The sequence below is a fragment of the Oryzias melastigma genome, linkage group LG7 (assembly GCF_002922805.2).
Source record: "Oryzias melastigma strain HK-1 linkage group LG7, ASM292280v2, whole genome shotgun sequence".
Classification (NCBI taxonomy): Eukaryota; Metazoa; Chordata; class Actinopteri; order Beloniformes; family Adrianichthyidae; genus Oryzias; species Oryzias melastigma.
In genome coordinates this window covers 24,243,074-24,255,108 of record NC_050518.1, presented here as the reverse complement: position 1 = coordinate 24,255,108, position 12,035 = coordinate 24,243,074, and the positions used below count along the sequence as shown (strand labels likewise).

The 12,035-nt window shown below is 39.3% G+C and overlaps 1 protein-coding gene across 1 annotated transcript in view; it reads right to left on the bottom strand.

Moving 5' to 3' along the window:
- Positions 1 to 3,134: 3,134 nt before the first annotated feature.
- The window catches only part of LOC112159267 (PHD finger protein 20), a gene marked incomplete in the record, with an annotated part of 12,595 nt that continues 3,694 nt past the window's right edge, over positions 3,135 to 12,035 (bottom strand). The window contains 11 exon segments of the mRNA XM_024293234.1: positions 3,135 to 4,594; positions 4,747 to 4,972; positions 5,894 to 6,110; positions 6,181 to 6,376; positions 6,496 to 6,595; positions 7,845 to 7,987; positions 8,059 to 8,127; positions 9,543 to 9,662; positions 9,773 to 9,879; positions 9,958 to 10,141; positions 10,866 to 10,925. Of these exon segments, the coding sequence (XP_024149002.1) occupies positions 4,458 to 4,594; positions 4,747 to 4,972; positions 5,894 to 6,110; positions 6,181 to 6,376; positions 6,496 to 6,595; positions 7,845 to 7,987; positions 8,059 to 8,127; positions 9,543 to 9,662; positions 9,773 to 9,879; positions 9,958 to 10,141; positions 10,866 to 10,925 (1,559 nt within the window).

The window sequence follows — 12,035 nt, the reverse complement described above, 5'->3', positions numbered from 1 at the left end:
TAAAGTTAACTCTAAGTGGGTCAGAACCTTGAAGTTTCAGCTTCATTCTTTTTTAGGAGAATCTTATCAATGTTTTCTGTTACATAAAGGCTTGTTTTGTGAGAAGTGACTGCCGACTAAATGCACTTAATTCCTGTCAGTCTGAATAAGCTGAAGGGACTTCACCTTAACAACCAGGTAAGCAGCTCCTCTGCTTTCTGGAATCCCCTTTAACATGTTGGAATCTACATTCAGCTCCATCTAGAACTACCAAGTATGAATGCATTCAGATTAGTCAAAATTAAAGGTAGGGACATGGTTTAACTTATTTTTGTTTTACTGTACTGTAGTCCTATGTCTGGGCTTTCCGTTGCAATGAAATAGGCAAAGTGAGTTTCATAGTGGATGTCCATCCCTGATGTTATCAGGTAAAATGATTGTTTTAGTCTTTCAAAGACACACAGGCTTCAGGTTTCTATTTGGTGAGTTTTCTTGTTCCTAAAGTACAGGCTTTCATGATTATGGACTATTAAGTGACTAAAACGGAAGGTTGGTTCTCCAGCTGTATTTCTGGTTCTTTGACTTTCCCAAAAATAAACATAAATATTCGTAATCATCATTACACTACATCACCCCTCATCTAAATGTAAAATGCTCTGTGGGACGTCCGTCATTTCAGGATGCTGACTTCTACTTGTACTGGTGTTATAAAGAAAGAAACCTATTAAAAACACATGATACATACTTTCAAATAAAAATGTAATCATTTTTGTGTTGGTTTGGAGGAGTCTTGTTTTCTTTGCTGTGTGACACAAGAGGAAATGATCCTATAGAGAAACCATCTGTCACAGAACCAGCCTGTTATCACTGTGCACAGCACAGGCACGTATGGACCACAGAATAACCACCACACGTCAGCACATTTATCAACAACATGGTGACCTGCTTACTGTTTGGACATTTGTCTTTTCTCTCTGGATTTGATTAGTTAAATCGGTCACAAAGAAAACATCAAAAATTCAAAATAAAAACTAGTTTTGAGATGCAAGAAGACAGATCAGAAATATCAGCTAATAATCACTTTTTAAGGTTATTTTTTTCTCGTAGTTTCATCTTTTTTAGCTTAAAATAATTTAGCCTGTGCATCTTTGGATTTCATCCTGCAGTTCTTTGTTGACTGTTCTTTTTTTTCGTTTTTACCTCTTCTTACAGTGTTTTTTTGTCAATTGGATTGTAAACATCTCGCAGTTTTGCTTATTTAGTTAATTATTCTCATGTTTTGGCTCATCTGACCACGGACACCCACCTCACTCAAATCAGTCTCGGTCCACAGGACACAGCAGAGGTCCTGGAGCATGTTCAAATATGGCTTCGGATTTTGCACTCAGGAGTTCGAATCTGCAGACGGCACAAGGACTGGGTGAATCGACAGAGGTCTGTCTCAGAGAGTCAGAAAGCACATAGCAAAAACAGACCCCCAGGAAATACGTCAGAAATTCTTAAAATTTATTTTTTTTCTTTAAAGGGTAACCAAACACTAAATTAACTTTTTTTTGGCTGCTGACCTCTATAAATTGGGCTTTAAAAGTGCTGTCTGTGGGTCATTGCCTTTTTTTTGACAAATTAAAGTAAACTTGTTTATTTCTCGAAAATATAGTCAAAAACTGTATGAAGGCTCCACCTATAGGTTGAAACAAGGTACTACAGAAGAATTTCGTGATTGGTCAAACCGTTCAAAGGGGCCATACTATGAAAATTCTACTTTTTGAAGTTTTAAGTGCATTGTACGGTTCATTCCTCTCTATAAGGAAGAGTATTTGTGGTGTAGCAAAAACAAGTCTTTGATTACAACCCAGACAGGTCCACTGATTCCACCATCCATCCATTTTCTTAGCCTGTTTTATCTCTAATGGGGTCACCTGGGTACTGTTGGGTGAAGGTGAGGTACATGTCCCCAGGCCCACAATCACACACACACCTAGGGACATTTTAGGGTCACCACTTAATTTATGAAACATGTTTTTGGACTGTGGGAGGAAGCTGAAGTACCCGGAGAAAACCCACACATGGACAAGGAAAACATACAAACTCCACTCAGAAAGGTCCCGGTCAGGACTTGAAGCAGGGTCTTCTTGCTGTGAGCCAAGAGCGCTAACCAGCGTTTCTTTAAATATTTTGATGACTGTACTCTCTGTAGACACTGAGATTTGGCACACAAACTACCTGTAGCCTAAAGTGATATGAAAACACATTGCACTGCTTTTCTGAACAGCCCACACTCACTATGGAAAGATAAATAAATACTCATTTTAACTGTGTAAAGCCCACTATTATTGTAGAGTTCACCAAAAATTCAAATTTTTGGGAGTTAATTTTTTTTAAACCCCTTTGATGAAATCCACATGAAATATTGTAATATGCATGTTTTAGATAAGATATAGATGGCAATGGTCATAATACGTTGGGTGACACAGTTTTTCCTCACATTTAAGATACTGACATGAGTGTTTAGGAAAAAAGCTGCTCATGTACGGTACTCATCGTATGGAATTTGATCCACATGTGTTGTAACTGTGTGGAAGTTTTTCTGTTCCATCAGATTCTGAATTTTTTAAAAAATCTTTAAATTTTCATTCTGAATTTTATTTTAACCCTTGATTATCAAAGAGTAAAATTTTATGCCCTGAAATATTGTTTTCTATCTTGAGTATTTCACTGTTTTTAATTTCAAGACTCAACATTTCGATGGACCAGAAATTAATTGGGAAAAAACTGGCTTTTCCATAGTAACTGTATAATAATGAATGAATCATCAACTCATTTTGCCATCTTTTATTACGAAAAGAATACATTTGAAAAATAAATAACAATGAGTTATTGTCACCATCAATTTTTGAAAATTAGCAAAACTTTTCCCTCCAAAAGTTTTTGTGAGATTTTATGGAAGCAGCCATTTTGAAATGAGCAGGAAAAGCTCATCTACTGCCCCTAGTGGAGTGACAAGGAACTACACGAGAGAAAAAAATGGACCACGTTATAAACAATGGGGTTTTTAAGGAAGGTTTGGATAATGCTAATGAGATAGGGGCCTCAGAAATGTGTATCACATATTATATGGATGGTTATACAGGGAAGAAAAACAAAATTGAGACTGGTGAGTATTTTTAGAACTTTATTAAAGTCAAGAAAGTGAAAATTTAAATCAGAGTTTCAAGGGAAAAACAGAAACGGAGGTTTGTCCTATGAATGGTTCCTTCCTATTCTGACTGAAGTTAAGAGAAACAGACAAACTGTGCTGTGCTGGAGGTCTAACTTCAACTACAGGTGACTCAGGAGAGGCGATAGTCATTTAGCTTTAACCCGACCAAGCCTGAAGAAAACTAAAATGTGTATTTAGATACATGTTTAAAGAAAACTGGAATAAATGAGATTTTGCTTCAAAGTATACTCCAAAGTATATTCAAACAATTCCAAACAAACCACAGCATTGAGTTTTTATGTCCTCATACAAGATAGAAAGAAAAACAAGCAGAGCTGCTTGGAATTAAACAAGCGAGTAAATGGAACATGAACCAGAATTAGATCCTGACACTTGCAAAAATCAAAAGCTCAATCTGAAAAAAGCTGAACTTTATGTTTTGACCTCTTAACGTGAGTTTGATTACAAACAAATTGAAGAAACAAAGATTAGAGAAATAAAAAGTAGACATTTCTAAAAACAACATGGGAGAAATGACTTAAAACCTAATAAATATGACTCCTACAAAGTATATAACTGGGTGAAGCCACTCAGCACTCATCTTCAAAGTAAAACTCAAGCCATCAAATCCAGTTTTAGTCCATAAATGTAGGCAACTTCTGAATTGGCTTCAGGTTTCAGACGTGGAGTCAGTCATCCTTTAGTCATTAACCTTTCTGATAATAAATGAATGAAATGATGAAGGAAACTAAGCATTGTGGTGACAGAGAGAAGCTCAGTGTGAGTCCTGCTGTCTACTTCAGCAAACCTTAAAACTTTCAAAAAGTTTCATTTGTGGTTTAGTTAATTACAAAACAGAATATATTTAGTATTTTTACTAATATTAGTGCAATTATTAAAAAAAATGCTGTTGAGAAATAACAAAATTATAAAATTATCCCTCTTCCTGATGTCTGCGTCGGTCAATTGCTACAACCTGATGACATAAAAGAACATAGAACAGCACTTAACGTTCTGAGCTGTCAGTCGATGATAAAACTCATCCCGCAGCAGCCCAGGTGTCGATAACGTCCAAAGCTCCAACGAAGGATCCAACCCGTCTGTACTCTGCTGCCGAAACATTTCAGACACTTGATGAGTTACGCTAAAAAAATATCCTCCTCCTTCCCGTGCTGTTGGCCCTCGTCTCCAGAGGGCGCTCTTGTGCAGAGAGAGTTTTGTTGAAAGTCTTTTTTTTTTTTAAATCTCTTTTTACATCCCCGATCCTCCACAGTGGGAGTCAGTGACAGACCGACAGGCGTCTCACCACGCACAGGTCGCTCAGCAGCTGCTTGATTCTCAGTTTGAGCTGCGGGAGGCGGGACAACGGGTCCGGAGGCTCCAGCTCGCCCGAGTGGTCCAACCACGACTCTAACACTGCAGAAGACAGAACAGGAATGATCGTCATCCCAGACAGAAATATGGACATGGTCAGACGGGTTTAAAGTGTCTTTCTAATCTACTGAACAGACAGAACTGAACTGGTGTGAGTAAGCAGACATGGTTGTGTGTGGCTGTGTGTGTGTTACCATCCAGCTCTCGCTCTATCAGGTCCATCCTGGTGCTGATCTGTTGGTGAAGAGACTCGACATGGTCTAACAGGTGCAGTTGGCACTCGCTCGTAGAGGCAGAGTGCGTGGGTTGGCTGATCTCCACATATGGGAGGCCCGCCTGTTTGATATTGAAGTTGTTGTGCACATGTGAATGTGTCATGGCATCAAACGTCTGCTGGGCGACATCTTCAGGCTTAATCTCCTGCAGAAAGAAAGATGTTCATGAAGACTTTTTGATATCACTGGCATTTGAAGGAGTCACATTTAATCCATCCATAAATCTTCATCCAGAACCAGATCGCGGGGGCAGCAGTCTGAACAAAGATGCCCAGACTTCCCTCTCCTTGGTAACTTCCTCCAGGTCCTCTGGGGGGACCCCGAGGTGTTCCCAGGCCAGCTGAGAGACGTAGTCTCTCCAACTTGTCCTGGGTGTTCTGCAGGTATCTCCCCAGTGGGACATGCCTAGAACACCTTTTAAGGGAGGTGTCCAGGTTGCATCCAGACAAGATGCCCAAGCCACCTCAACTGGCTCCTCTAGATGTGGAGGAGAAGTGGCTCTACTCCGAGCTCGCTCCGTGTGACCGAGCTTCTCATCCCATCTCTGAGGGAGCACTCAGCCACCCTTCGGAGGAAGCTCATTTCAGATGCTTAAAGTCGAGACCTCATTCTTTCGGTCATGACCCAGAACTCATGACCACAGGTGAGTACTGGGACAATCATCGACCGGTAAATTGAGAGCTTCGCTTTCTGGATCAGTTCTCTCTTCACTACAACGGACCGGTACAGCGACTGGTGCACCAGTCCACCTGCTGAACTTGCACTTCAATCTTCCCTCACTTGTGAACAAGACTCCAAGATACCAATGCTCCTCCATCTCGGGCAGGAGCACTCCACCGACCCAGAGAGGGCAAACTATCTCTCTTTGGTTAAGAACCATGGCCTCAGACTAACGGTGCTGACCCAAATTTGATCTCCGTTTGGCCCCTGGCTGCACCTAGAAATGCTGTCCATAAAGTCTATGAACAGAACCGGTGATAAATTACAGCCCTGCCGGAGTCCAACATGCACCAGGAACAGGTCTATGCGAACATAGTTCTGGGTAGCTCCATGGTCGCAGTCCTACCTTCTCGTCAGTGTCAGCCTCCTCCTTGACTGATACCGTTTGTCTTTCCTCATCTTGTTCTTCTGCTTTTTCCCACGATGCTCCAGGTTTCTGGTAGCAGTGCTCGCTGCTGACGTAACACACAGGAGGTTCCCCTTTGGGACTGGACATGAGCCGTCCCACCTCTTCCTGTCTCCACGGCAACCTCCACAGCTGCAGGTCGGACTGGGATGGAGAGCTGCGCAGACAGACATCCTAAGCATGCGTCTGTGCAGACTCAGACAAAGCAAAGGCTATGATGGACTCACTGTAACAGGCTGATCTTCAGCTGCAGCCCACTGAGGACCTGACTGATCTGATACGTGTGCGCCAGCAGATGGCGGGTGTGGGAAATCTTGGAGCCGTTGATCTGGGCATAGTTCTCTTTGACACATGAGAGGCCAAACATGTGGCCTGAGATCAGCCAGTCAGTTTCAGAGAGGAAACGTTGAGCACGCCTCCAACCTGGACGCCAACAGGATGAAGGAAAGCCGTCGGTCACTCAGTGACAATGACAGAAAAACACTGATCAATTCAAAGGACTTTCATCTTTCGGACAGCAAAAATGTTGTGACGAGTCGCACCTGCAGTCTGTCTGCAGTAGTAGCAGATGTAGTTGTGAGGAACATTGTCTTCATATAAGCCCATGCAGGTGCCGTGCTGCCAGCAGAGACACGACTCACACTGCAGAGACAAAGACAAGGAGGACGTCAGCTTTTTCTTTACTGCTACAGCTCGTCCTTCTTCCTCTTTCCAATGACGGCAATCTGGAGTTCAGTTCATCCAGAATCCTCTTTCCCTTTGACTTGACATTCTTTCATTCTGCTGTCTTCTATTATGTCTGTTATTTATTTTACCTCTTAACTTTCTGAACCTTTTACCTCTTTCTTTCCATCCTTTTCACTTTTCCCTCATAAAACCAGATTCCAACTTCCAGATTTTTTCTTTAATAATTTAATCCCTTTTTTCCAATTTGTTTCCTTTGTACAGATTTTTGAGGTTTTATTTCTTCTCTTTCTTCTTCCTCAGTTTTTTTCTATCACTTTTGAGTTTCTCCTTCTCCCACTTTCCCTTTTATGTAATTCCTTCCCTTTTTAATTTTAACCTTATTGCTCTTGTCTCTTTTTTTCCTCACCTTTCCTTCCTTTCCTTAGCTCCATCTAATCTAATCTAAAGCAGCTCTGTGGTGTTGTGGTAGAGTGTCTGCCCTGAGACTGGAAGGTCGTGAGTTCAAATCTAGGCCGAGTCATACCAAAACAACCAGTGTCTCACTGCTTGATACTTAGCATTAAGCGGCTGGATTGGGCAGTCAAACCACCTAATGGTTCCCAAGCGCAGCTGTGTCTGCAGCTCACCGCTCCTCCAGGGGATGGGTCAAATGCAGAGATCAAATTTCACACACTGCAGTCACTGTGTCACAAGTGACAACTAATGGGACTTTAATCTAATGCCTGGTTTATACTCCATTGAATCAATTGAATCAATCATGTGGTCTAGTTAATGGTAAGGTTTGTGCCAGTTACATTTACGACTGTCCGCAACAACTGCGATGAATTTCTGAGTGGCGTTTATACTTATCAAGCCTGATGATTCGATCAACTCCAGCGTTTCAGTGGCTTGGTATTTTATTTATAAAGTTACATAGGGCTCTTTGAGTCTCAGGTTTGGACATTAAATCTCCAATTCAAAAATTCACATTTATCATTTATGTTTTAGATGCATTCACATTTCTCAATAAGATGAATCATTTAGACTTGAAACATTTAATAAAAGAAAATAGAGTTTTAAGGTACAAAAATCTTGATTGACAGAACAGTGAATCTGCTGCTGCTACAACAATGAAACAATCCGGTTGGAGTGGAATGATTCAGTTTTTCTTTCACTTGTAAAATAATTAAATAGCTACAACAAAGATTTAAAGTTTGTTTTTTACCTGAATCATGAAGTCGTTTTCTTCATCCACTTCACACACACATCTCACCACCTCACATTCATCTGTTTCCATAGCGACCGGCCAACAGGATGCGTCCTCTCCGCTCTCTGCCGTCAGCGTCGACCAGTCACTGCCTTCGTCCACTGAAAGAAGGAAACTACAGTTTGAACAAATCCACCAATTTAGTGATTTGGGTGTGTATGTGAGTCCTCACCAAGTGTGTGTGACAGCTTCAGAGTGATGGGAGGCCTGTCTGGGCTCTCATCATCACTGCTACCGTATCCTGATGAGAAGGAAATAGAAGAAATTTGTGAGAAATCTGGGACACAACAAGAAGAAATAACATTTAATAAGACAGGACATAATATCTTATACTTCAACACTTTGAACTTGGTTGGAAATCTAATAAATGTATATCCAAAAGCTAATTTCCAGCAAAAAAGTTCACCTCTCACCGCTTGTTTTTGTCCAAATGGTGAAGAAAAGTTATTTTAAAGTAGCCTTCTTTTTTTGTTTTTAGGTCTGCAGGTTTGTTTTTGCACGTTCTGCTATTCTTACTAGTGATGTGTTTTGTACACACAATTTAAAACTTCGGAGTTAACACTTGATAAATTTAAAAATCTTAGACAATTACAATAGAGAAAATATTTTCTCTCTGACCTGTTTTTGTTCAAAAGCTGAATATTGTCATAAAATTTGCCCATTTAAACATTGCGATTAATTGTGATTAATCACAATCCAAAAATGTGATTAATCTCATTTTTTTTTTAACTGTTTGAAAGCACTAATTAAAAATAAACGCTCTAAATGTATAGTTTTGTGTGTGATTTTACACTGTGATTATTTGCAGATAAGTGGTTGGCAAATATTTAAAAAAATGAATCGCGAATAATTGCAATTAATTTGTTTTCCAGGTTTGCGATGACTATTTCATCGATTCCAAGTCCTAAAACTGATTTATCCCTTTAATAAACACAAGATATAAAGCTAAACCGACCGAAAATGAGTTACTATCGCAGGTTATTTTGTCCTGTTTTTTGTTTTATTCACTTGGAAAAAAAGAAAACTTTAAAAAATAACTAGAAACAAATTGCAATTTGATCATTTTTGACTTCAGGTGTACTTTGCGGTTAGTAGCGATGCCACAATTCTTAGTTTAAAACCAAACTCTTTGTTACACTATTGATCCGGATTGTGGGGAAAGTAAATTGTTGCATCCCTGCTGTATCAAGTACATTTACATTTAAATAGTGAAAAAAAATTTTGTGCTAAATTTAAGAAGGATTTAGTGTTGTTTTATAACAATACACCAGGCTTAGTATGAACTGACTGAAAGGTTTCTCTTTACTTGCTTCATAGCAAATTAAAAAAGGACTTTTCAGAATTTTTTTCTTATTGTTTTCTAATCACCAATCATACATCGAACCAAAAATCAAAGCTTGAACCAAACTGTAGGCAGAGTGAATAATTAGATCTCTTTTGGTTACTAAATTCTAAACTAAACTGCACTGGGTGTATTTTATGATTTGAATTCAAGATTGTACTAATGGTTTGAATCAACTTTTAAATCTTCAGCTCTAAAACAGATTCACCCTCAGAAAGATAGAGAATCTAATGTCATATCCCTGAAAAACTGCTTCAAACGAGTCCAGAACAAACCACAGAGTCATGTGACCACATCGTCACTCTGGCTCTTACCAGGCTGACTCTTTCTCTTCTTCTTCTTTTTCTTCTTTCTTAGTTTTACTTTCAGGAAGTGCTTCCTCTCCTTCCGGTCCTGTCCTCCTGTCTTGTCCCTCCCTCCATCCTTCTTCATCTCTGCCAGCAGAAGTCAAGATCTTTAATTAGGTCCACTTTGACCCCTCAGCGATTGCTGTGGCTCCTGTTAGTTAGATCCTGTGGCTGACAGTACATGAATGCTGGCTCACCATTTCCCAAGATGCTTTGCTCTGTATCGTCATGATAACAGCTGCTCTGGTTCTCCATTCTCCGGCTGGACACAAAGTCGGCCCCCTCAGAGGAGGAGCGCTTCCTCCTGTGACAATAAAACGGACCCAGTTAGTGTTGAATGTTCTGTCAGCGAGTCAGCTCCTCCTGTGGGATCTGCACCGACCTCGCTGCCTCTGGAGTGCCGCCTCCGTCCAGCTGCTGGTCAGAGTGGTAATACTTGATGTGGTAGTGCAGAAGACTCGCCTTCCGGAACGACTTGGAGCAGCCGGCAGATGGACACTTGAAGGGGTTGTGGTCCAGCTCAATGGAGAGGATTGGTGGGGGCTGGTTCTTTATGACCCGGTACACTGAAAGAGGCCAAACGGTTCTTTTACAGCACCAGCACGGGGAAAAACTAAATCTGAATTCATCTCATGTTTACTTTTGTGATTAAAGAAATCCTTTCTGTTTACAAATAACAGCTGAAAGCATTACTTCATGTTCAGACCACAGGCAGATGGACAGATATAGTTAGAAAAACTCTGGATTTTTAGAACGAACTTCAGACTTAGAATGGCAAAAAAGTCTTTATTAACAATTATGAAAGAGAGATGGAAATAATATGTTTCATTGAAACAATTTATATTATAATTGTTACAGTTTAGGTCAGGGGTCTGCAACCTTCAACTATTAAAGAGCCATTCAGGGCAATACTATTATGCTATTATAAAAAATAAGTGAACTATTGTTTTTGGCAACAGAGAAAAATGCATAGCAATATTTAAATGACCAATGGGAACACTTTTATAAAAGAAAAAAATATGGTTGTGCTTACTTACTTCTAATTGATTTTATGTAGTAAATGATGCTAAAAATCACAAAAAATTGTTTGTGTTAAATTACTTTTAAGTCACAGAGCCACATGAGGCTCTGGTCCTCAAGTTGCAGATTCCTGGTTTAGATTAAATAAAAGTTTATGTTTATTCTACCTGTGAAAGCAGAGAGAGAGAGTTTGTATTTGAAAGAAAAACAGATTCAAAACATCAGATAGAATAGACAAGCATTAAGGACGGTGTTGGTGAACAGACTTACAGGGCTCTCTGCTGAACTTGTGTGTTGTGGGTAAGTGAGCCTGACGCTCCAACAGGACATCTGAGAAACAAAGAGAGAAGTAAACTCACAACTGGCTTTAGTTGACGTGTCGAGAGCATCTGAGCTCCTTTGACCCAAAATGTAATGATATATCTGTAATGCAGAAATCTGCTGCATGATGCTGTTGCTCTGATTGATGTCGAGCTTCTGCATCGATCAAAGGGCCACAGCCGGGGGAAACAGACTTCAAGTGTCAAAATTAACTTCTGGTACACTTTCAAATTTAAAACTTCTGAGACCATAACATACAAAAAACAGAAATAGGACCAAGAATTTCAGTAAATGTTGTTTGTTTCATGCTGTAAAGTTGGACTGACGATAGGTCCTTGAAATATACATTACATAAACATAAAAATAAATGAACATTAACCATCTTTCAGAGTGAAGATTCTGGTCGTAAGTCCTGGTCTCGTTGAATATTTGAAACAATGTAGATTTTAAACTTTTCATTTAACACATTTATAAAGTTTCTTAAATAATATAAAACCATCCTAAGCACAATAAAAAGATCAAACCACATGATGTATAAAAGCCTTTCTTCTAGTTTGTATTTTTCTGTGATGATGATAAAAAATGTTATTTATGCTAAATATCTTGACTATAAGGATTAAACACGACTGCTCTTCAACGTTTAGTAGAACTGCAGCTTTTTTACTGTTCGAAAAAAGATGATTTTTAGGTTTCAAATGATAGAAGGTAGGGGTGTAACAGATCACAAAACTCAGGGTTCGGATCGGGTCACGATTTTAGGGTCATGTCATGGTTTTAGGGTTAGGGTTTGGGTCGTTTTTCAGATCAATAAAAAGCAGAAAAAAACAAAAGGAAAAAACAAGATAAAAGCCTAAATTAACTTTTTTGAAAAGCTTTAAAAAACATTTTTGAGAAAACTTTTAGAAAGTACTTCAAAGCATAAATATTTACTCACATCTTTGAACATAAACAAAAATGTAAAAACATGTAGTTTCTGACAACATTTACATGTCTGGAGACCAAATCTACTAAAACTGAGAGAAAAGAATGACTAATACGAAAGTTTCCCTTCCCCATCCCTCAATGTCTAAATTAAATCTTCAATGAAAACGTTAAAATTAAACTTTCATTATTTTTTAG